General features: G+C 39.9%; 1 protein-coding gene across 3 annotated transcripts in view; it reads left to right on the forward strand.

The window, feature by feature from the left end:
• The first annotated feature begins 846 nt into the window (after positions 1–846).
• LOC126262214 (uncharacterized) overlaps positions 847–24575 on the forward strand; it is a 31264-nt gene continuing 7535 nt past the window's right edge. Inside the window, exons 1-3 of one of the 3 annotated variants that reach the window (XM_049958648.1) lie at positions 861–1145; positions 4811–5211; positions 15977–16111. In XM_049958648.1, the coding sequence (XP_049814605.1) occupies positions 4839–5211; positions 15977–16111 (508 nt within the window). In that variant the 5' untranslated portion in view covers positions 861–1145; positions 4811–4838. Of the gene's footprint in view, positions 1146–4810; positions 5212–15976; positions 16112–24575 lie in introns of all 3 variants that reach the window. The other 2 variants (XM_049958647.1, XM_049958649.1) reach the window with 2 other exon arrangements.

Raw genomic sequence — 24575 nt, forward strand, 5'->3', positions numbered from 1 at the left:
TACCATATAGTGCAGGACACACACACACACAAAGAGAGAAAGTTTAAGGACATTAGTAAATAAACTGGCATTAATGTAAATGAACTTCTCCTTCAAATATTTGTAATGTGTAATACAATAACAAAGTGAAAATAACATATCTATGAACAAATACGAAACTATTATTACAAACAGGCAATCCCCTTGCAATCTCCACATTTCAGTTATTACACGTGCGTAACTATTGCAATTGAAATCTCCAGACAAGTAGTTCCGGATATTGTTTTATACCGTAATTTTATGGCAGCTTAATTCCATATTACTATGCTACATTTCACGAACCTTTTGCAAGTGAGCAGGATAAGCGGGAAAACATGATGGTAGCCCTACAGCATCTTCCCTCATGCGGACTGATGAAACTGATGTTCGATCAATGTCTTCCTCCCTGAAATGCTGCGAACGTATTTTACTGTCCTTGCTTGGTTTCCAATCTTTCCTTCTCGAAGCGTTCACCCAGAGAGCTCTTCGCGTTGGATTGATAGGGAATCTAAAGTCAAATCACAGAAATAAAACCATACAGTAAAACTTTACAGTGCATCAGAATTTCAAGTATATATAAGAAAATAGCGCTTAAATAACTTCACTTACGAATGAAATGCGATGTTTTTAAACTTTAGACTACAGTCAGAACTATTAGTACACAGGTCGCAAGCGGAAACTTGCGTCTCGCGACCCACTGGTCGCGATGCTGCTTCTGGCTACTGTATGAATTTAACTTTCAGCCAATCAGCATCGCGACCAGCGGTTCGCCAGACGCAAGTCGGGGAAAGACGCTGCTCATACACATCAGGTCTGCGCACGCCCATCAGCCCGCTGGCTACTGCTCAGTTTTTCGTGAAGTACTGTCGGGTTTGTGCAGTTCATACGGAGGACCGAGGATGCAACGGGTGATTCCGATTGGTTTGTTCTGGATGTAAGCAGAGCCATCTACAGGTGGCTTTGACAGATTGCTGCGATAGAAACAGCCAACAGGTCTTTGGGAGCAAACAGGTGTATTTGAAGTTGCAAGTTTGAATGCGGGAAGTGTTTTTAAATGTTTGGTGGATGCAGTGCAATACGGCGTTAAACAGTGAATATCATCAAGGATTCGAAGTGATAACTTGCCGGTACTGTTCATCAGAAGTGTTACTAGTATTAACCTCTAACATTAATGTTTTACTCAGAGTAGTTAAACCAGCAGGAAATGTTACATCCGCTTGTGGCATCGGATTTTATAATATTATAACATTATTAGGAGAAAATGATTGTTCCCTTTTTTTCTTGTTTTTGAGTTTGCCCTATCGAGAAATGAAGCATTATGTTTGTGAGTGGTGTCTCCTCCTTGTGAGATAGCCCTTTACCCAGAAGACATTTATTTGCGCCAGGATGCGGGTGCTTACATATTAACGTATCAGCGTTTTGTTTACTCATTTCACATCAGTTTTTAGTTGGAGCTCGCCAGAATTGATTCACTCATGCATAGATGAATAGTTATAATATTTTTGTTGCAAATTGATTTCCCAAAATCTTGCTTAGAAACACCACTAGCGAAATGCAAGATTTCGCTTACTAGCATGATATCGTGGGCGAAGGATATCGTATAATTTCAGACTGTCTTCTGATTTTTTTAGTTCTTTAAGCTGATAAAGATACGGTACAATCGTAAAAAATGTGCGATCTCCACGATACTACATGCTCCATGTAGCGAAAGTAACATGTACAATAAGAATGTAGAATTAAATAAATTTTTGCTATTGGTAAATGTTACTAAGCTACATAAAAGGCAATTGAGTCGTACCAATTGTTCCGTGATTACTGGACGTACAGGAGGATTAGTGTACCCATGAAAAGAAACAATGTACTTTTAAGAATTTAAAGGTTTGCATCACAGTTGACACTGTTTGGGTCAGCCAGCATTAGTCCTAGACCTAATTGATATTCTGGGAATTTACTCGGTGATAGTTGGAAAATGCATACTATTGATTCATATTCGGTTTTGTGTTTAGCAGCCGACACCACATTTCTTCAGATTCTTTATTAAACTTTTGGTACATGCAATATACGCAGGCGGTATGGGCCTACTTAATTTATTAATTCTCATTAATATGAAGTAGTTGGGTAGACGTTAGAGTGGGCCCCCTTGCATTTTGTTTTCTGAATTTACATTGCAACTTTAGTGTTTATTATGAATAGCGCTTTCAGCGTGACGAAGTGCATTTAAATAAGATACAACCGCAAACATTAGGCTATGCTATATGTCGCTCCATGACCACAGTTAAGATTTCAAGACGTGTCGATCATTACACTCAAGCCAATAGTTGAGTGTATTGGGCTTTTGTAAGAATTTTTATCCCAAATAAAGTAGGTTTGCTAACAAGCAACTATCCATCATTTTAACAACGTTATTGGCACACTTACGGTGTACATGGAAAATGACTTCTGTGTAGAGGTGGCTATTAGTTTTTTCTGATCTATTTTGTGCTAAAACTAGAGTGTACGGAGTATGGTGTTATACTCATTGATGGCTCACATTGTGTTCACTTTTTATTCTTATGACTACTCTAATTGGCACCCTCTGGATTATGTGAATGTCTTCTTTTCCTTCATTACATCCTCTGTAAGTCTACAGGTAAGCCTATCATGGATTGTTTCTTCCTCTTCTCCTCTCAGTATACCCATTCATACTTTTCCTTCTCTTCACCTTCTCTTTTCAGATCAGTATCCTCTTTTGTCTGCTCAACTTGACTTTCTTTTTCATATCATTGATCTTTGTCACACCAGTCAGTGTTTACTTGGTTCTCCAGCTTTCCATCCCATCCACCTTGATCCTCATCTGCTACCAGTACTTCCAGTATTCAACAACATGCTTTGTTCGTTTCTTTTCGCTTGACCTGTCTGTTGTCTTTCATACTCTTGGCAGTTCCGTCCATATTCACCCTGAACAAATTTCAAGGCAAATTTAGCCCCCTTCAGTCTTTCTCCTGATTTGGCTGTCATGGTCTAATACAGTTCTTCCCTAGGTCCTTATATCCATTTTTCACAACCTTTTTGTAGGTCCCAGTGTAGTTATTCACTGCTGTGTCTTTCTAGTGTTATTGTCTCAGGTGTGCATGTAGTACCGAAGCCTTGTAGTCCCTGAGCTTTGTAGATATATTCTTTTTACTGCATACTTCTCTGGCCGTACACACAGTTGTCATCATCTTCAACATCTCTGTTATTCCCTCATTGCCTTTGTTTCTTCCTGTTATATATTTTTCTAGGTATTTAAATTATCCACCTGTTGCAAGCTGCCCTCTGGTGTTTCCAATTTCCTGTAGTATTCAGTTTGTTGAGTTGTTTCTTTGCTTCTTCTTCCATCTCAGTTACTGTCCACAAAGCCCAGGCAGTCCACCTGGACTCTGTTGTTCAAAATCAGATTACTAATTTAGTTGAAATTACAATATTTAAAAACACAGGATTTCTCTGTATTTAACATGAAATTGACAGCTATCATATGCAGACGTTAGTATTGTTGTATGGAATTTTTGCCTCTGGTTGCTGGGGCATTCCAGTTTGATGCAGCTCAGAGAGTCTACTTACAAAAATGAAAAAGCAGGGAAAAGTTTTGGACTGATACACCAACTTGAAGGCATAGGACAAGGTTTCTGCAATGAATTAAGAATTGGTCATGTAGTCCCCAGTAACCCTCTATCAGGTATTCACACACCATTGCCTCTGATGTTCAACTTGCCTCAGCAGCTGCAGATGCTCAATGATCCAATAATGCATATTTCTTACATTCAGCTGTATGTGAGTTGAAAAGTTAACATCTTTGGTAAGACAGGAATCTTATGTCCAGATGTTATGTCGGAACTGAGCAACAGAATTCCATACCTCATCTGTAATGCTGCTGGTTATCTGCTGGTGAAGCAGCATGATATGGACGGAAGCTATATGCCCACAAAATCCAAACAGTGTTGGGCTGTCTTATTCCAGAGGCAATTGTTACTTCTCTGGACCTACCATATGGATTATGAGCAAAAGGTGCCAGAGGATCTATTTTGTTCACTCTGCTTAATTCAGGCCTGCTCCTTACCCTTATGTGGTGTTCCAGTGCTGTTTCAGTATATTACATTAATGCTTGTTCCGTAGGTCATGAATACAACATTTCATAATGTTGTGGAATGTGCCAGTATGAAAGAGGTAAGTTCTAAATGTTGTAACTACTCTGAAACTAATAACCAAATTTTGAAGAGTGAAATGTCATTAAATTTGTCTCATGTCTAATTATGGCAACAGCAGAAATTACTGTGGTTCCATTTGGAAATGCAAAGTTGATATCAAATCTCTGTAAGTAATATAGCTATAGAGAGGGACTATACATCTTTTAGTGAAGGCTTTCTCACAATTCATTTGGGTCAAAACAGAATTAAGACATCCTAAGTGGTTCTGAGAATGTGTGAGGTGGACAGCTTAACTTACTAACCCTGCAAGTATGTATGTAATCTTTCATTTTCTGTATTATTCATATTGATTGAGTAATCGACTAACAGAGTATGCCTACATTAAGATGGAGGAGCTGATCCAGACAGGTAATATGGAATATAGTGCCCAAATCATATTTAATACAGCAGAAAGAGGGACGATTTTTACAAAAGTGAAACGCCAACTGTGAAATTTTGGTAAACAGATTTACCTTTACTTTGCAGTATTAAACTGTTTTGTGTAAGGGATTACTGGTATTAAGGAATTTTAATGTTCAGGTAGGCATTTCTAAATACAACTATTAAATAGATTAATTGCTGTTTTTAATTTGCAGGTGACATTGATAAGATAATAAAATGACATCTGAAGGTAAATCCGTGTCACAAACAGCAACGTTAACAACAGATGCCGTCCCTATTCCATCGGCAGAAGTTCAGAATGCACACACAGAGATGGTGCCCGTACAGAATGAGTTGGGAGAGAATGACACGCGTGAGTCTGAAGAATATGAAGGTACACAAGAGGAGCGTGTACCTAGAGGTGATGAACAAGAAATTGAAAGTGTAAAACTGATAGACGATGTTGAAGTGAGTAGTCCACAGGAATTATCACAAAAAGCAAAGGAAAGTGTGGAAACTCCGATGACTAATAATCTGACTGAAAAAAGGAAAAAACCTACTAGTGATAAAAGAATAAGGAAACATGATAATTCACCAACACCAGGGCAAGGTATGGAATATCTCTTAATGTTCTTTATAGTAAAACACTATTGTATGTTGTCCACATAGTTGTTATTGTCATTGATGAATATTCATATCTGGATTAATGAAGTGAAGGGTTTCTCTAGAAGCATTTGTTTGCGACACGGGTTCCTGAGCTGTAGAATGGTGAGCACCACCAGTCCTCTGTCACCATAATGTCTGGGCATGCTTCAGCGACCTCTTTGTGGCATATTGGTGGAATGTTGTGTTTCACAGGGATCTGGGATCTTGGTGTAACTGCCTGGCTCACGAGGACAGTAGAAACCTCTCTAAAAAAAATACTGAATCTTAAGATATGCTGCATGCTGATGAGATGTATGGGCATTGATGTGGAACAGTTGTTAGCACTTGACTTTGGGGACCTGTCGTGTCTTAGTTCTATAAGGCTTACACAGGCAAGCGGGACTCAGTCCGAACGGATTCTTATTTGCCGATCTACACGTGTGACTGAGATGGACACCCGGACTCTCAGCATTATGGGAGTACCATCTGGGAGTACTCACACACACACACACACACACACACACACACATCCAAATGAATGAGAGGCCTGTCCTCTTGACAATCAAATTACATTTAGTAATGGGGCTCAAGGAGGTGTGAATCAGAATGTGTTTCTAGTGATCAAGATGAAGGAGGGAATGTTTGAAAAAGTGTATATTAAGCGGTTATGAAATTGTTCCTTGGTCGAGACTAACAGGCAGAGCAGCTATAACTTCTTAGGAAGTTAGAGAAATTGGGTGACTATGACATAATTGAGTTGCGTGGCACCCTCAGCTCAAGCAAGGGTGTGATCGCTTGCCGTGATATTATGGACATGGACATTTCAGAACTCAAACAGGGGTTAGTGGATGTGGAGGAAAGGGTACGAAGGAATAATAAAGATGTTGTTGTTGTGGTCTTCAGTCCTGAGACTGGTTTGATGCAGCTCTCACATGCGAATCTATCCTGTGCAAGCTCCTTCATCTCCCAGTACCTACTGCAACCTACATCCTTATGAATCTGCTTAGTGTATTCATCTCTTGGTCTCCCTCTACGATTTTTACCCTCCACACTGCCCTCCGATGCTAAATTTGTGATCCCTTGATGCCTCAGGACATGTGCTGCCAACCGATCCCTTCTTCTAGTCAAGTTGTGCCACAAACTTCTCTTCTCCCCAATCCTATTCAATACCTCCTCATTAGTTACGTGATCTACCCACCTAATCTTCAACATTCTTCTGTAGCACCACATTTCAAAAGCTTCTATTCTCTTCTTGTCCAAACTATTTATTGTCCATGTTTCACTTCCATACATGGCTACACTCCATACAAATACTTTCAGAAACGACTTCCTGACACTTAAATCTATACTCGATGTCAACAAATTTCTCTTCTTCAGAAACGCTTTCCTTGCCATTGCTAGTCTACATTTTATATCCCCTCTACTTCGACCATCATCAGTTATTTTGCTCCCCAAATAGCAAAACTCATTTACTGCTTTAAGTGTCTCATTTCCTAATCTAATTCCCTCAGCATCACCAGACTTAATTTGACTACATTCCATTATCCTCGTTTTGCTTTTGTTGATGTTCATCTTATATCCTCCTTTCAAGACACTGTCCATTCCGTTCAGCTGCTCTTCCAAGTCCTTTGCTGTCTCTGACAGAATTACAGTGTCATCGGCGAACCTCAAAGTTTTTATTTCTTCTCCCTGGATTTTAATACCTACTCCAAATTTTTCTTTTGTTTCCTTTACTGCTTGCTCAGTATACTGATTGAATAACATCGGGGAGAGGCTACAACCCTGTCTCACTCCTTTCCCAACCACTGTTTCCCTTTCATGTCCCTCGACTCTTATAACTGCCATCTGGTTTCTGTACAAATTGTAAATAGCCTTTCGCTCCCTGTATTTTACCCCTGCTACCTTTAGAATTTGAAAGAGAGTATTCCAGTCAACATTGTCAAAAGCTTTCTCTAAGTCTACAAATGCTAGAAACGTAGGTTTGCCTTTCCTTAATCTTCCTTCTAAGATACGTCGTAAGGTCAGTATTGCGTCACGTGTTCCAACATTTCTACGGAATCCAAACTGATCTTCCCTGAGGTCGGCTTCTACCAGTTTTTCCATTTGTCTGTAAAGAATTTGCGTTAGTATTTTGCAGCTGTGACTTATTAAACTGATAGTTCGGTAATTTTCACATCTGTGAAAAAAAATGTGCTTCAAAAAGTAGTTCAAAGTCCAAGAAAGTGGTAGTTATACCTTAGGATTGGTGAAGTCTCTCCGTCTCTGATGGGGACTATGCTCTTGAGGATATGTACTTCCAGTCGGAGGAACCAGAGGGCCGAGAACTGGCTAACGTTCCCCCTGATCTCCTCAGTAAGGCACCATCTCCGCGGGAGAAAGTCATGAACAACCTTTGCTAAACAATGGCTTCCACAGGGACTTCTGTGTTGCAGAGGGATTTCAATGGATATTACTTACATTTGGAAGAATTACAGCTACTGGTCCAGGAGAAACTGTTCATCATCTGCTTACAAGAAACGCATCTTAAAGTCACCAACACACCTTCATCATACTGTTACCACGCATACAGGAAGGACGATATTACTGGAGACAGGGCTAAAGGTGGAGTGACTGTTTTCATTGACGACAGATGCCACTCCTCTCCTGTCCGTCCTACCACGACCACACACACAATTGCCGTGAAAGTTCTAGTACCTGTTAATAACACAGTGTGTTCTTTGGGTCTTCCACCTAATGGTGCTTTGGGTGCAGACGCACTGACAGAACTCTTCTGGGCACTCCAATGCCCGTTCCTTCTTGTGGGGGACTTCGGTGCACACAATGAGCTGTGGGGCTTGGCTACCACTTGCTACAGGGGTCAGATGATAGAGCGACTTTTCCATTCTGAGAATATCTTCCTTCTGAATGTGGGTCAGATGACACACACTTCCACAGCTTTTTCAGCCATTGACATGTTTTTGTTCACCAGCTATTGCAGACGCAGTTCAATGGGAAGTAGCTACAGATTTACATAGTGTGGATCCATGTACTGATTAGGACGGTGGCTGATAGGAGACCACTCAGATGGATGACACAGAGGGCAAATTGGTTGTAGTACAGTTGACAGGCTATTTTTGAACAAAAGGATTGTGCACGAGAGATAGTGGCCAATATCACTTGTGAGATCCAAGAGGCTGCTGCAGAGTCCATCCCCGGTCTAGTAACCACCTCAGATGACAACGGCCTGTAGCTTTGTGGAATGATGACTGTCGATTGGGAATCAGGCCAGATAAACGAACAGCTCTGCGTAACTTCAAACATCGTCCAACTACAGAAAGCCTTCATGCCTTCAGATCTGTGAGAGCCCATGTGAGGCGAGTGATTAAAGAATGGAAGAGTGCTTCCTGGAAGGAATTCGTGACTTCCATTAATCGGTCCACTTCCACTGCGCGAGTTTGGAACTCAATAAGACAGACTTCAGGCAAGGGCAGTATATGTCCCGTTACGGCCTTGTCAAGTAATGAGGTCTTGGTGGGCATGCCAGAAGACATGGCTCAGGTTGTAGCTTTATTGTCACTTTGTCATCCAGACAAGCTCCTGTTTTTCAGGTGTTCTGTAGGACTGCAGGGATGAGGAAGCTCAGTTTCTTCTCACATAATGAGAAAATCTACAACCTTCTGTTCTCTCTGTGGGAACTGGAATCGGCTTTGTCTGCAGCCAGATACACTAATCCAGGACCTGATGAGATCCATTATACCATTGCTCCATCTGTGCCCTGAAGCGAAAGGACAGCTCCTTTCTTGTTTCAATCAGATCTGGTTTGAAGGACAGTTCCCCACAATTTGAAAGGAGGCAATGTTAATTTTATTCTGGAAACCAGGCAAGGACCGCAGCAGTGGAGTGTAGCCCTTACCAGTCACATGGGTAAGACACTTGAACGCATGATCAACTGCCGCCTCGTCTGACTGCTCAAATCCCGAGGTCACCTGAGCCACTCCCAGTGCGGTTTCAGGTGCTCCCATTTCACCCTTGACAACTTAATTCTACTGGAGACGGTAACACTGGAGTCCTTCTTACGCCAAACCATTTGGTTTGTGTGTTTTTTGACTTTGAAAAAGCATATGACACTGCTTGGAGGTACAACATTGTTCACCAACTTCGTTAGTGGGGACTATGTGGATGCCTGCCACTTCTTATCCAATCCTTTCTCGAGCACCATTGTCTTCGATATCACGTTGGCAAATAATTGTCTGACTGCTATGTTCAAGAGAATGGGGCCCCTAAGGTAGTGTCACATTGTTTGCCATCGCTATCAATGGCATTTCCTCTGCAATCAGGAGCTCTGTAAAATGCTGTTTGTTTGTGGATGACTTTGCAACCTTCTACTCTTCCTCTGATCTTATAATGATGACAAGGCAGCTACGGCTGACCATTAGGAGGCTGGAAATTTGGGCCAGGACAACTGCTTTTCGGTTCTCACTCGAGAAGACGACATGTGTCAATTTTAACTGTTCGTTGAAGCTTTAACCAATCAGTGCTCACAACGGGGGACAGTATTTTACGTTTTCAAGAAACCGCGCGCTTTTTGGGTTTATTGTTTGTCTCGATAGTAACTTGTCTCTCATACCTGATAGATCTATGAACAAAAGGCTTCCAGTCATTGAATATTTTGAAATGCCTCAGAGGAAAAACATGGGGAGCTGACAGGTCCTGCCTCCTGCAGTTTTACAGGGTATTTGTGTGATCACATTTAAATTATGGCAGCGTGGTCTACGAATCGGCCCATACCTGCTACCTCTAGATGTTATATGCTGTCTACTGTGAGGGCATTCTGATATCAACTGGAGCCTTTTGGACCAGCCCAGTTCTGAGTCTATGTGCAGAGGCTGGTGAACCACCACTCTGGATTTGGTGCTGTATCCTTTTGGCTCCACAGGCACTGAAAATACCAGTGTCACCTCAGTCATTGGCATTTAGTGCAGTGGTCCAACCCATCTTTGAATAGCTTTTCAGGAATTGGCCCTATGTGACCAAGCCATTTGGAATACATTATAACCTGCTCTGCATGTGATGACAGCCTTCGTCCCCACCCATGAGATTGGCATACTGACTTTTTGTCAGGGCACTGACCATGATGATGAGTGCCCCTCACCTAAAATCATCATCATCATCATCATTGGTGTCCAATAATAGTTATGAACTGGAAGTAGACAATTATGCATAATCTTGTTTGATTGACACAGTGTATACTGTCTCTCTTAATTTTTGTATTTGTGGAGTTTGTGTGTTTTTCAGCACAGTAACTGATCTAGAGAGTATTTTCAGAATTAGGGAGTTTATGTGTGTGAATACCATTTACTCCTGTTGTATATATATTACATCCTCTTGTCTGATTTTGGCTTTGGACCAACATTGCCAAAACTAAAAATGTCTGTTTTATTTTTTACTTATTTATTTCTAAAGAGCAGTATCACTGTAACATAATATATCCTGTGAAGTTATAAGTGGTTAACGATAAGCCGTGAAATGTGACACAGCATATGTTGGTGTATTGCATGTTCAGTATTGGTACTGAGTTCCCCAGCGTGCCATGTTTTTTCAGCGCACTGCACATTGATGCACTTTTCTTTGAGTTTTCACTCTCAGTAATATTTGTAAGATGTGTCTCAGTGTATTGTAGTGGATCCTTGTCATCAGAGTGCCTTTCTTTGTTGGCTTTAGCTGATGAATGACAAAAGCTTCAGTAATTATTTGTATTGCTAGGGACAAATTAAACTCTACTACTAGCTTTTTTCCCCTGCATCTAAAACATGCAGTTCCAGTATCTACCACAAAAAACTTTTTTTCGCCAACCATTTCACAATATTCCACATTGATTTGACTGACCTCAGTAGCATGTCAGTACAGTCACATTGTAATCTGACACACATTCTGGTTTTGTGATTGTTTCAACACTCTGTCAGGCTTTTCCATGTCAAACTTTCTGTGGTATTTCAGTGGTCAACATCCAGACCTCGCTTTTAGTGCAACACTTGATAGCAAGCAGTATATCAGTGGACACAAACTGGATATCTCTTCATTTCATTTTGTCCTGTAATTTTGGCATGTTGTGCTTGTTCCTATGAACAGAGCTACATGCAGGTGTTCCATGACTGTGGAGTCCGAGAAACTGATCTGGACACAAATACCAAATGTCAGCATAAGATATGTCTCCTCATCCCTGTGTGCCCAAATTGTGGAAGTTGATATCTCCATTGTTGTGCCTGTGCACACAATAAAACCCAAGATGTAAGAAGTGTGATAGTTGCAGAGTACAAATGTTTTTATTCCAAACCTTCTTTTGGATGGAATATACTTCTGAAATGTGTTTGCTCTTTAAACAACCCAGTAGGCTTCTGTCAATGCAAATCTTTTAATATGAATGAAGTGCAGTGTGGACTGTTGTAAATACTTTAGCACCAATTTTTCTAATATTTAATAACCCATTTTCTTAGTAACTGGCAGAGCTGTTACTAAAGTGAAGCAGTCTCAAAACTAACATGATTTTGCTGAAAACTGGAATGTTCTAGAGTGTGTCTCCAGACTGATAGTCCCTAATTTTTAGCTTTTTCATGCGAGCCACAAGCAAACAAGTCCCAATGAAGAACTACTGTTCCTGAAATCCCGTTTTCTTTCCACCTCGATAATTGACAATGTACTGATTGTCTTATGTTGCTTTCATGTATAAATGAAATCATTTGGTTTAATGTGCTGTAGATTTCATAGGATCTGTGATTCTTGCAATTTTCCTGGTATAAAGAGTATTCCATGAAGTTTCAGGATTGCGGTCAGATAATGTTCATTTCTTGCCATTATATTTTGGCCGACAGCCATTCAGGTATCTTCAGGTGTGTGTTTTGCACTGGAGTTTTCTAGTTCACTTTGCTAACTTTATACCAAAAATTGAAGTGGAGAGACATGCTCAAATGCACCCGCTACATGAGCGACCTCTGTAGAGTTTCACGCCCTCTTCGAATATTGCTCCATTTGTGATGCATAGGCATGTGCATAATGATGATACTACATGCTTGCTCTCTGTCAGAATGTGCACTAATGGAGTTAAAATTCAGATGTAAAAATTAATAAAATAAACTGTCACTAGACATGTCATTGGTAAATTCTGCATGCCTACAAAGACTTACACTGTTCTCGGTTTGGCAAAGGATGATCTGGGATTGCAGAGGACTGGAATCTACAGAGTACTTTGCCATTGTGGTGAAGCCTGTAGTCTGTGAGGCAAGTAATTGGTATTGACAGATCAGGCAGACAGACTCCAATGTTGTCAAATGTGGCTTACGGCACTCCGCACTCAGTCTCTACTTGTACGCATTGTCTAGTAGCAGAAATAAAAGCTTCGATAACATGCAGGTCGTATTTGTATGCATGAATTTATTTACAGTTGCTACCTGTAATATATAACCTCGAAAAATTGAGAAGAGCTATTTAGTATCTAATATGCTGAAATATCACAAAGTTATTTGTCAAACTTTGCAACATAAATGGAAACTATTTTTTCAGATCGTTGAACATTCGGAGTTTTTGTTTCCGTTGTTAAATATTATCAATATTAATCAGTTCTACAATGACTAGATGATTAATTTGTCAGTATATTAACAAGTATAATCTGAAGATCGTACTCACAATATTATGATAAATCAATGGCATGCTCACTCATTACATTCTTGAGTGTGTTGTAGTTATACTAATGGAAAAATACAACCATTACTGTCAGAATCTGATCTAAAATAGTCTTTTTCAGCACTGCCCAAATTATCACTGCTCCCTCCCAGTTGTATAATTAAATTTTCTATGCTTTCTTCCCCAATGCCTTTGTTTTTGGCTGCCTCTTTGACACTCGCAGTACTGTTCACAATCTTTGTCCATGTCTCGCGTGTCGCTTGATAGCTGCTACAAGCAGAGTTTCAACTTTAGAGATAATGATTTTTTTATTGTTTACAGCAATGTAATTTTCTATTTTTGCCTTTAACCCTTTAATGGCATTGAAGTGACAGTGGTACACAGGAAGCTGAACAGTTTCATGCTTGTGCTCTTCGGCAATCCCATAGACTACTTATGTAGGAAATTGCGGTTTCTATTGTATCACAATTCTCAGTAGTTCTGTGTTCTTCATATCTTTGTTGAAATCCACTTTTCGTTGTTTCAGCCACTGAATAGTATCTTCTTTTTTCGTTGCCAAAGTTAAGTGTCCTATTATGAACAGTGGAATGATACAGGGTATTGCCCATGATGATCACTGATGGACTTGTCAGATTCGACATAAGGGATGTTTCGAAACACTTTTGAAAAACCACACTGTTCATCTTTTCGTGGTAATCACCTGTCTTTTTTGAATGAAATGTTAACAGGCAGTTTGGCACATAACTGTCCATTGTACTTGCATGTGAAACAATAATTCACGTTCCTTTTCCAACAGACACTGCATTGGTCCGCTCTGGTGTTCCATCACTCCGGCCCCTATGTAATGAATGGCTGACATTAACCTACGTTTCATCTATGCACACTATATTTCCAAATCTCACACCCACGATTCTGTGCAGAAATCTGCACTGCAGTGCAACCACATCTGCCCTTTCTCTCAATGTTTTGCGTCTGTTAAAAATTGACCAGCTGAAGCCTATGTCTTTCAGCACTGTACGTAATGAGAATTTGCTTCGCAAAGATCATTGTTCGGAAGTGACGTGAGTAAAAAGGGCTGTTGCCTTCTCTAATAATAGCCATTTGAATGACTACGAGTGGGATCTTTCTGGAAATCGTCCAAAGCTTTCACTCGCTCCTTCCTCGGCTGTTTCTTTCCTGGGGTATGCAGCCTTGCTGTGCCACTCTCGCCACAGTCTATACTGTACTGTTCTTTCCGTATTGTAACAACAGTATTCTTGCGTATTCTCAATGCTGCTGCTGCAGACCTCTTAACAGCTGAACAACAGGAAATAAGGCTCACCTTTTTTCTTTTTGTTTTCAAAGTAGTTCCTAACTGAACACAGATTTGCAGACCTGGCTGTGTAGCACACTTTTCTTCCTCCGTTTCACTTCATATGTTGGGCTGGCACTACTCATCTCGCTGGGCACTGTTTAAAAGGAAACAGAAGTAAATAAACACTAACAACAACAAACACAAAATAAACTAAGAACTTACCTATTAACACAAAGGACAACCAGTTGCACGTGAGACACTCACTAGTATGCTTCCAACACGTGTGTGTCAGTTTTGCAGAAGGGCAATGTAGCTCTTGCTCTCTGCTCGAGTGCAGTCCTTCATTGGCTGGCTATCTGCAGTCACTAGACAACAGGACGACGTTACTGAGCTGTCAATACCAAAGACTCATCTCCCAGTCTATATGTTGGTCAGACAATAGGCACAGTGCATGAAAGAGGTGTAGAACTTGATTGCCACACTCACCTTTTGAAACCCAGTAAGTCAGTCATAACTGAACATCGTCAGGACATTGCATGTATTATTGTACCGTGGAAATCTTGATCCTTCTGGGATTCAGAGTCAGTGGAAATAAGTTTAGTGAAAGATGGGACCTGGTGATATCTTTAATCTTTTCAGAAAGAAAACATTTTATGACCAATGACACATTAGAGAGCTAATTTTGATATCTGAATTTTAACTCTGCAATCGCGCACCCTGACAAAGATCGCACATGTATCACCATTACATATGCACCTGCACGCTATAGATGGAGCAATATTCATAGAAGGCACAAAACTCGACAGAGAGTCACTCGTGTAGCATCTCTGCACCAGTTTTTGGTATAAAGTTAGCGATGTGAACCAGCAGCCTACAGTGCAAAATAGTCACTTGAAGATAGGTGAATAGTTGTTAGTCAAAGTGTCATGGCAAGAAGTCTACATTATCCGGCTGCTGTCCCAGAACTTCATGGCATACTCCATAAGATATGTTACAAATCGGAGACACTGATAGGATCCACATTTGTGTTCTAAGGCTGAATCGTCACACATGCACAATGGATGAAAATCACTTCACTTTCAGTCAAATGTGTCACTAAACCATGCTCTTTTCCCGAACATTTCACACTCGCTTTCAGACACAGTAGATAGATCCTGAAGAATTTTAATTTCTCTTAGAATTAGATGGATACCAGCTTATGTACATGGCTGACAACTGGTACTTGGAGATTCTGTCGAAGAAACATCACAATTGGAGAAGTTCATTCTCCCTGCTGCTTCTAGTGATAATTTACAAAATGTATTCCTCTGTAAAAGGTTGATGTTGTACCATTTTCTTCCCAAAAACAATAAGATGGAAACAGCAATACCAGACCACAGCTGCAAACACGCATAGGGATCCCAATTGAGCTGTATAACATAAGCACTTTCGAAGTGCTCAGGGGGATGAGGGAAGTTGACACGCCTCTGCGTGTTAACGTATCCAGTGCACAAAGATACTTGAGGAATCATGACTACATCTAGAGCTGTCAAAAATTTAATGAGGTGCTATTACTGTTGATAACCAGAGAATATTTCATCAATGAATTAATTGAAGCACATTTTCAAAATAAACATTCTAAATGAAATGTTATTTTTCAGTACATTGTTTATCTGTTCTGTGACTAATTGCAAATACTGTAATAGATTTTAAGAGAGAAGTTTTTTGTGGACTTACTTTCCAAATATCTCATTTTCTCTTTTTCTGCATGAGACTTATGGGGTTTGTTTTTTCATAACAGCATCGTCTGTTATGTACAGTATAACAAATGTAACGGGACCATTTCAAATTGGCCATAAAATTACGATTAATATGTCATCAAAACAAGAAAAATCTTCAAAGACATCGCCCAGGAGGATACCTAAGGCTGTAGAAGGTAAATGTGGTAATTATTTGTATACTTATATGTATCATAATGTGAAAAACTTTAGTGTGTGTTCATGTTTTACTGTATCTCCAGTACTATTGAAGGGGTGGAGCAATGAAAAAGAAAGAAAACTGCACACCACAAAAAATTAAAAAATGAAGTTAAGGGGCTCCGGAAAGGCTCAAAATCATGAAAAGTTCAATTTTTACTTTTTTGCGTTTTCTGAATCTGCAGACTATTACCTTTTAATAGATATATAATTTATTCAATTCCGAAGACTACAACTATTTTTAAATTTTTTTTGAAATGTGTTCTACATGGGCGTGACCCACTGTGGCGCTGTTAAACTGCTGTCAAATGGTGTTATTATTAACGTCCGTGTTCATCAGGTACATTTTAGTGATGTGAGATAAAGTATGTGTTGTGGCTAACCTGTGATGGTTCAATATATATCGCTGGTGTGATTGTCGATTGTTTCATGTTTATTTACTCTGTCGTTATCTCGAAAATATTCGTAATTAATTCTGTTTCTTGAGTCTCTGTTTTGTTGAAGTATAATAATGAGTAAAAGTAAAGTTATTAGAAATCCTCTCAAGGCTTTTAAGAAAAGGAGAAATGTTGGAAAGCCAAAGGTATGTGTTATTACTGTAAACAATAAAGACGATAACCAAGTGAGTGAACCTAACCTCTCAAGTACACCTGCCCATAGCAGTCAAAGTGGGAAAGAAAATACTTCACAGAAGAAGCTTGGTTCAATGAGTGAAAACTATGAATGTTTTATGGGCGAATTGGATGTGAATGAAATATTTGATATGTCGGTTCTCAAAGGAATTTTTTCAAACTGTGTAAGATGTATTCATTGTAGTGAAGTTGGTCTGGAACTCTCCATAATAAAGCACGTAGGACTTGCTAGTGAAATACAACTGAAATGTGATAAGTTTTCATACATGACCACCTTTTGGAACAGTGTTGCAGTAACTGCAACTGAAGAAAATGCTAGCAAAATCTACGAACACAACAACGAGCGATGCTTGCTTTAGACAAGGAATGCCTTCGGGCTGCAGACAGGGCTGTAAAGAGTCTAGAAATACAAGCAAGAGTAAACAGGAGGAGGAACAAGAGGAAGCTGGAGGAGGAGTTTGCAGAGGATGAAGATAATCCATCCTATGGACCTGGAATGCACTAAAAAGTTAATCCAATCTTTGTCGCTCGGTTCCCAAAACTTTTATTTTCTCATACTAATTACATGTTTTCTAAGGATCTTCCAAACATATTTGTTTCAAACTTTCAGTAAATGTTACACAGTACCTTCTGCATAATTTAACACAGCCTTTTTCCAAAAAACTGTATATTTTTGAATATATAAATAAAAAATTGCAAAAAAATGTTGTGAATTTTCATTACAATTGAAAAAAAATCACCTTTAATAACTGAACTAAAATTTTGTAAAATCCCTGTGTTAAGTTGTAGCCCATATTCCAATAAATAATCTGTAAAAAGTTCAACTTCCTACCTCAAATACTTTGTGAGGAAAGATGTAATTTATAAGCGTTATTTTAACATTGCAAGTATAGGGCGTTCCGGAGCCCCTTAATGTAGATGCTAAAGTGGTGATATATCTAATGATTATACAACTTGTGAAACAAAAACGCATGTGTGCGCGCGCACGCACGCACGCACGCACGCACACCAGTGCCATGGACTTTATGATCAGTTGCTTGCGTAGACAAGATGTGGCATGGCTACTGGGAAAGTGGTGACTGTGCGTGCATGCGTGCGTGTGTATGTGTGTGTGTGTGAGAGAGAGAGAGAGAGAGAGAGAGAGAGAGAGAGAGAGAGAGAGAGAGAGAGTCAAAAGTAGGATAATAATGAAAAATTGGTGTGGGGAGGGGGCAGCAACATCTGTTGGATGAATTGAAGCACATGCCTCATCAGGATTAATCCTGCTAATGGGTGAGCATCATGTAATGCACAATGTTGAGTGTGAGATTGTCTTACTTTTTTTGCTCAGTTGTAAGAAATGCTGCCTTAGACTGGATTCACAACACGCACAGCGGGATTTGATGCCAAGTTTAATTTGCAAACACCCTTGTAAGAATGAAAAGAACATTAGCTCTTCTTAAAAGACAACTTTTTTTCTCTCCTTGAAACAAGAAACTTCCCCCCATGAACCATGGACCTTGCCGTTGGTGGGGAGGCTTGCGTGCCTCAGCGATACAGATGGCCGTACCGTAGGTGCAACCACAACGGAGGGGTATCTGTTGAGAGGCCAGAAAAACATGTGGTTCCTGAAGAGGGGCAGCAGCTTTTTCAGTAGTTGCAGGGGCAACAGTCTGGATGATTGACTGATCTGGCCTTGTAACATTAACCTAAACGGCCTTGCTGTGCTGGTACTGCGAACGGCTGAAAGCAAGGGGAAACTACAGCCGTAATTTTTCCCGAGGACATGCAGCTTTACTGTATGATTAAATGATGATGGCGTCCTCTTGGGTAAAATATTCCGGAGGTAAAATAGTCCCCCATTCGGATCTCCAGCCGGGGACTACTCAGGAGGACGTCGTTATCAGGAGAAAGAAAACTGGCGTTCTACGGATCGGAGCGTGGAATGTCAGATCCCTTAATCGGGCAGGTAGGTTAGAAAATTTAATAAGGGAAATGGATAGGTTAAAGTTAGATATAGTGGGAATTAGTGAAGTTCGGTGGCAGGAGGAACAAGACTTTTGGTCAGGTGATTACAGGGTTATAAATACAAAATCAAATAGGGGTAATGCAGGAGTAGGTTTAATAATGAATAAGAAAATAGGAGTGCGGGTTAGCTACTACAAACAGCATAGTGAACACATTATTGTGGCCAAGATAGACACAAAGCCCATGCCTACTACAGTAGTACAAGTTTATATGCCAACTAGCTCTGCAGATGATGAAGAAATTGATGAAATGTATGACGAGATAAAATAAATTATTCAGGTAGTGAAGGGAGACGAAAATTTAATAGTCATGGGTGACTGGAATTCATCAGTAGGAAAAGGGAGAGAAGGAAACATAATAGCTGAATATGGATTGGGGGGAAGAAATGAAAGAGGAAGCCGCCTTGTAGAATTTTGCACAGAGCATAACTTAATCATAGCTAACACTTGGTTCAAGAATCATAAAAGAAGGTTGTATACCTGGAAGAATCCTGGAGATACTAAAAGGTATCAGATAGATTATATAATGGTAAGACAGAGATTTAGGAACCAGGTTTTAAATTGTAAGACATTTCCAGGGACAGATGTGGATTCTGACCACAATCTATTGATTATGAACTGCAGATTGAAACTGAAGAAATTGCAAAAAGGTGGGAATTTAAGTAGATGGGACCTGGATAAACTGACTAAACCAGAGGTTGTAGAGAGTTTCAGGGAGAGCATAAGGGAACAATTGACAGGAATGGGGGAAAGAAATACAGTAGAAGAAGAATGGGTAGCTCTGAGGGATGAAGTAGTGAAGGCAGCAGAGGATCAAGTAGGTAAAAAGACGAGGGCTAATAGAAATCCTTGGGTAACAGATGAAATATTGAATTTAATTGATGAAAGGAGAAAATATAAAAATGCAGTAAATGAATCAGGCAAAAAGGAATACAAACGTCTCAAAAATGAGATCGACAGGAAGTGCAAAATGGCTAAGCAGGGATGGCTAGAGGACAAATGTAAGGATGTAGAGGCTTGTCTCACTAGGGGTAAGATAGATACTGCCTACAGGAAAATTAAAGAGACCTTTGGAGATAAGAGAACGACTTGTATGAATATCAAGAGCTCAGATGGCAACCCAGTTCTAAGCAAAGAAGGGAAGGCAGAAAGGTGGAAGGAGTATATAGAGGGTTTATACAAGGGCGATGTACTTGAGGACAATATTATGGAAATGGAAGAGGATGTAGATGAAGATGAAATGGGAGATAAGATACTGCGTGAAGAGTTTGACAGAGCACTGAAAGACCTGAGTCGAAACAAGGCCCCGGGAGTAGACAACATTCCATTAGAACTACTGATGGCCTTGGGAGAGCCAGTCATGACAAAACTCTACCATCTGGTGAGCAAGATGTATGAGACAGGCGAAATACCCACAGACTTCAAGAAGAATATAATAATTCCAATCCCAAAGAAAGCAGGTGTTGACAGATGTGAAAATTACCGAACTAATAGTTTAATAAGTCACAGCTGCAAAATACTAACGCAAATTCTTTACAGATGAATGGAAAAACTGGTAGAAGCGGACCTCGGGAAAGATTAGTTTGGATTCCGTAGAAATGTTGGAACACGTGAGGCAATACTAACCTTAAGACTTATCTTAGAAGAAAGATTAAGAAAAGGCAAACCTACATTTCTAGCATTTGTAGACTTAGAGAAAGCTTTTGACAATGTTGACTGGAATACTCTCTTTCAAATTCTGAAGGTGGCAGGGGTAAAATACAAGGAGCGAAAGGCTATTTACAGTTTGTACAGAAACCAGATGGCAGTTGTAAGAGTTGAGGGGCATGAAAGGGAAGCAGTGGTTGGGAAAGGAGTGAGACAGGGTTGTAGCCTCTCCCCCGATGTTATTCAATCTGTATATTGAGCAAGCAGTAATGGAAACAAAAGAAAAATTTGGAGTAGGTATTAAAATTCATGGAGAAGAAGTAAAAACTTTGAGGTTCGCCGATGACATTGTAATTCTGTCAGAGACAGCAAAGGACTTGGAAGAGCAGTTGAACGGAATGGACAGTGTCTTGAAAGGAGGATATAAGATGAACTTCAACAAAAGCAAAACGAGGATAATGGAATGTAGTCAAATTAAATCGGGTGATCCTGAGGGGATTAGATTAGGAAATGTGACACTTAAAGTAGTAAGAGTTTTGCTATTTAGGGAGTAAAATAACTGATGATGGTCGAAGTAGAGAGGATATAAAATGTAGACTGGCAATGGCAAGGAAAGGGTTTCTGAAGAAGAGAAATTTGTTAACATCTAGTATAGATTTAAGTGTCAGGAAGTCGTTTCTGAAAGTATTTGTATGGAGTGTAGCCATGTATGGAAGTGAAACATGGACGATAACCAGTTTGGGCAAGAAGAGAATAGAAGCTTTCGAAATGTGGTGCTACAGAAGAATGTTGAAGATAAGGTGGGTAGATCATGTAACTAATGAGGAGGTATTGAATAGGATTGGGGAGAAGAGAAGTTTGTGGCACAACTTGACTAGAATAAGGGATCGGTTGGTAGGACATGTTTTGAGGCATCAAGGGATCACAAATTTAGCATTGGAGGGCAGCGTGGAGGGTAAAAATCGTAGAGGGAGACCAAGAGATGAATACACTAAGCAGATTCAGAAGGATGTAGGTTGCAGCAGGTACTGGGAGATGAAGAAGCTTGCACGGGATAGAGTAGCATGGAGAGCTGCATCAAACCAGTCTCAGGACTGAAGACCACAACAACAACAACGAACAAAGAAAGGATCACACTTGCTCAGGTACGAGCAGCTAATGTACCATCTTCTTTCTGATTTGGTTGCTCTTATCTCAAAACAGATAAACTGTCGACTGCCTTAGACAGAACAACGAAGTAACTTTGAAGTCTTTCTTCAGTCAGGTGTGAGGTCTGAGAGGGTATGTTTATAACATTACCTCAGTGAATGAGAAGTTTATTCAGGAGGCTCTCTATCATAGGCATAGCTTAGTAAATACTTTTTTTTAATGCAATTAACTTCCAATGTTTTAAGGAGTCTCATCTTTAATGAGACTCTTCATGTTCTCATCATCCAGGTGTTTCTTTGGCTGTTGGCTTGGCTACATTCTATCAGTCTATAGGAAAATAGTTTTCTTCAATGGTTAATTTTAAATTTTTGTTTCCAGTAGTGGTTACTGATATATCATCCAAATAGCACAAATGTATTTGTTGAAGATGTAGACTGTGATGAAAATGATTCAGAAAAATAGGATAGTTTATAGTAGTAGATAAGTTTTCCAGAAAAAATTGTCACTCGTCTGCAGAAAACACTACGCATACTGGTTAACGTAGATGCTTCTGAAAGGGATATATTGGTTGCCATCCAATGGTAACTCCTTGTAGTGCATTTAGCATTTTGTGTACTTGGTGTTGTCGACATTCTGTAAACTCGCTGGCAGGTGTTAAAGTTGAAACATGCCTATACTAAATGCACACACAAAAACAATACAGTACAACCCTGTTTTTACGTTCCTGGAATTAATGTTTTCCCCGCCATTTATGACGTTTTTTGTTGGTCCTGTCAAATTTCCTATGCCCAAAATGTTAATTTTCACCTGATTTTGCACCAACATATTGTCATGTAGGAGGTTTAATTAGATGAATGACGAACACTAACTTCACTTAACGAAGGTTTATTCAGCACTTGCACATACAAAAGTGCGAAGCGAACTGCCTCCGGCCAGAACACATACAGTATATATACAGCTACAGAACATTCCAGTACAATGATTTTTGCCATTTGTGGATACTTCTAGAATATACTCAAACCGAATATAGAAATTAAAATTGTACAGTCCATGTGAGTTTTGAGCTCACGACCATCCATGCAACAGTTTAATATCATAACCACTACACCACGCTGCTACTCAGCTTCTTCTGCGACATTGCTCCCTCCGTAAGAGAACAGCATCTCGGTGTTATGTCCCCCTAGTCCGGGAACAAGTCATCAGTCCTGCATACTCTGATTCCCGATAACTGATGCTCACCCTGCTGGTGAGCTTAGAACTTCTTTTGCCGCTACGCTCTTCGTCACCTTTCTGCTTGTTGCCTGTCGCTGGAGGTTCATATTTACCCTGGGTTGCAGGTCATCCGGGAAGAACCCATGAATTTTTTCATCCGGGAAAAAGCCGGGAATTTTTTAGAATTCCGGGAATTTTTCATTGTTTTAGTTTTCAGTTAAATTTTTGTAATGTTGACTGGTAAGAACCGATACTCTAACAAAGGATATTACTGTATCCCGCTACTGCAGAATAATACTTATGTAATAAAACATGAACAAGAGAAAAAAAAACTTAAATTGCAAAGGAAATGTGCCATATACGTCGTCGACACACAGTGCTCAGACAAGCGTCTGCCAACAGCAAAATGTGTCAAAGGCTTTAGGAAGACTATGCAATACTTCATAACAACAAATTGCCTCCAGTGAGTGTGAATACACAACTGTTTACCTGCTTACATTACATTCATTTTAGCAGTTAAGAGCAGGCGCATGCGCATGCGCAGTTGAATTGCGTTTGAGTAGTAGATTCTCCTGCTTCTGGTTACAGGAATGTGGTCATTGGCTCTGCAAGCAGTCGCAGCAAGCAGCTAGATGCTACCGGGAAAAGGGGGTGCCAAATTCATATTATTGAGGAAAAAACTTGTTTCACAAACCGCCTAGCATCCAGTGCACGTTTGTCTCTCGATTGTTCATATGGTTTTGAAACCCTTCCCTGTTGGTTTTTGAACGTTTTTGAACACATTTTAAGTTCATTTCTGAATGAATCATAAGTTGATTTTTGAATGCGTGCATAGTGTACATGATGTCTGTCAGGAGAATCCTCGTCGCATCTAGAAATAAACTTTCCGCAGAGAAAGGGGACGGGGCTATACGAGCTGAGCGGAGTAAAGCTGAACGGATGAATGCCAATCGCTGTCTGATTATGTGGTTGATTCGGTTTGCAAATGTTTAGCGTTCTTATAATTACTAGCGAAATCCATAGATTCAAACTACCAGAATGGAAATAAACGACTGACAGGAATAACAGGTGAGAAAGATCGTGTATTATCTTCTCAGTGTATCCAAGAAAATGAAATTTTGACAGAAAAGTTTTGGCCAGATTGCTATACTAGTAAGGACCAGTTTTACAGTCCCCGACTAGCAGCCGCTTAAGGTATATTCTTGAAGTAACGTGGAAAACATGTTGTACAAACACGTAATAACGCCCAACCGCCACTTAAGGTATATTCTTGAAGTAACGTGGAAAACATGTTGTACAAACACGTAATAACGCCCAACCAAAAAATAATCACGGGATAACTAAACCTGTGATTCTGGCCGGGTTAGTGAAGTTAATCGGCGAACAAATTTTGACAGTGGCAGGAATAGCTACAGAATTGGTGATGACAAGATTGTTTGTTAGATTGAGGAAGGAGAAGAAGCAGGGACACCCCACAAATTATGGTAGAATAAGACGATTCCAAATTTATATAAAAACTTCTTAATACTACTTTCTGATCTCATGCTTGAGAAACTGGTGCATATGAATGAAATGTGAAACTATTTCCTAACATAAAGCTGTTTGCTTGTAGTAGGCCTAATAGGTATTTGATATTGGTACTTCGTGAATTATATTCTGTCGTGTTATAAAAATGACCATTTGTGTCAAAACAGTCTCGTTTATTTAGTGTGTGTTACAAAATTGCTGCAATATTAGAAAGGCCTATTTTGTTTTATCTAGCTGACAGTGACAAAATA

Source organism: Schistocerca nitens, chromosome 6 (assembly GCF_023898315.1).
Source record: "Schistocerca nitens isolate TAMUIC-IGC-003100 chromosome 6, iqSchNite1.1, whole genome shotgun sequence".
Taxonomy (NCBI): domain Eukaryota; kingdom Metazoa; phylum Arthropoda; class Insecta; order Orthoptera; family Acrididae; genus Schistocerca; species Schistocerca nitens.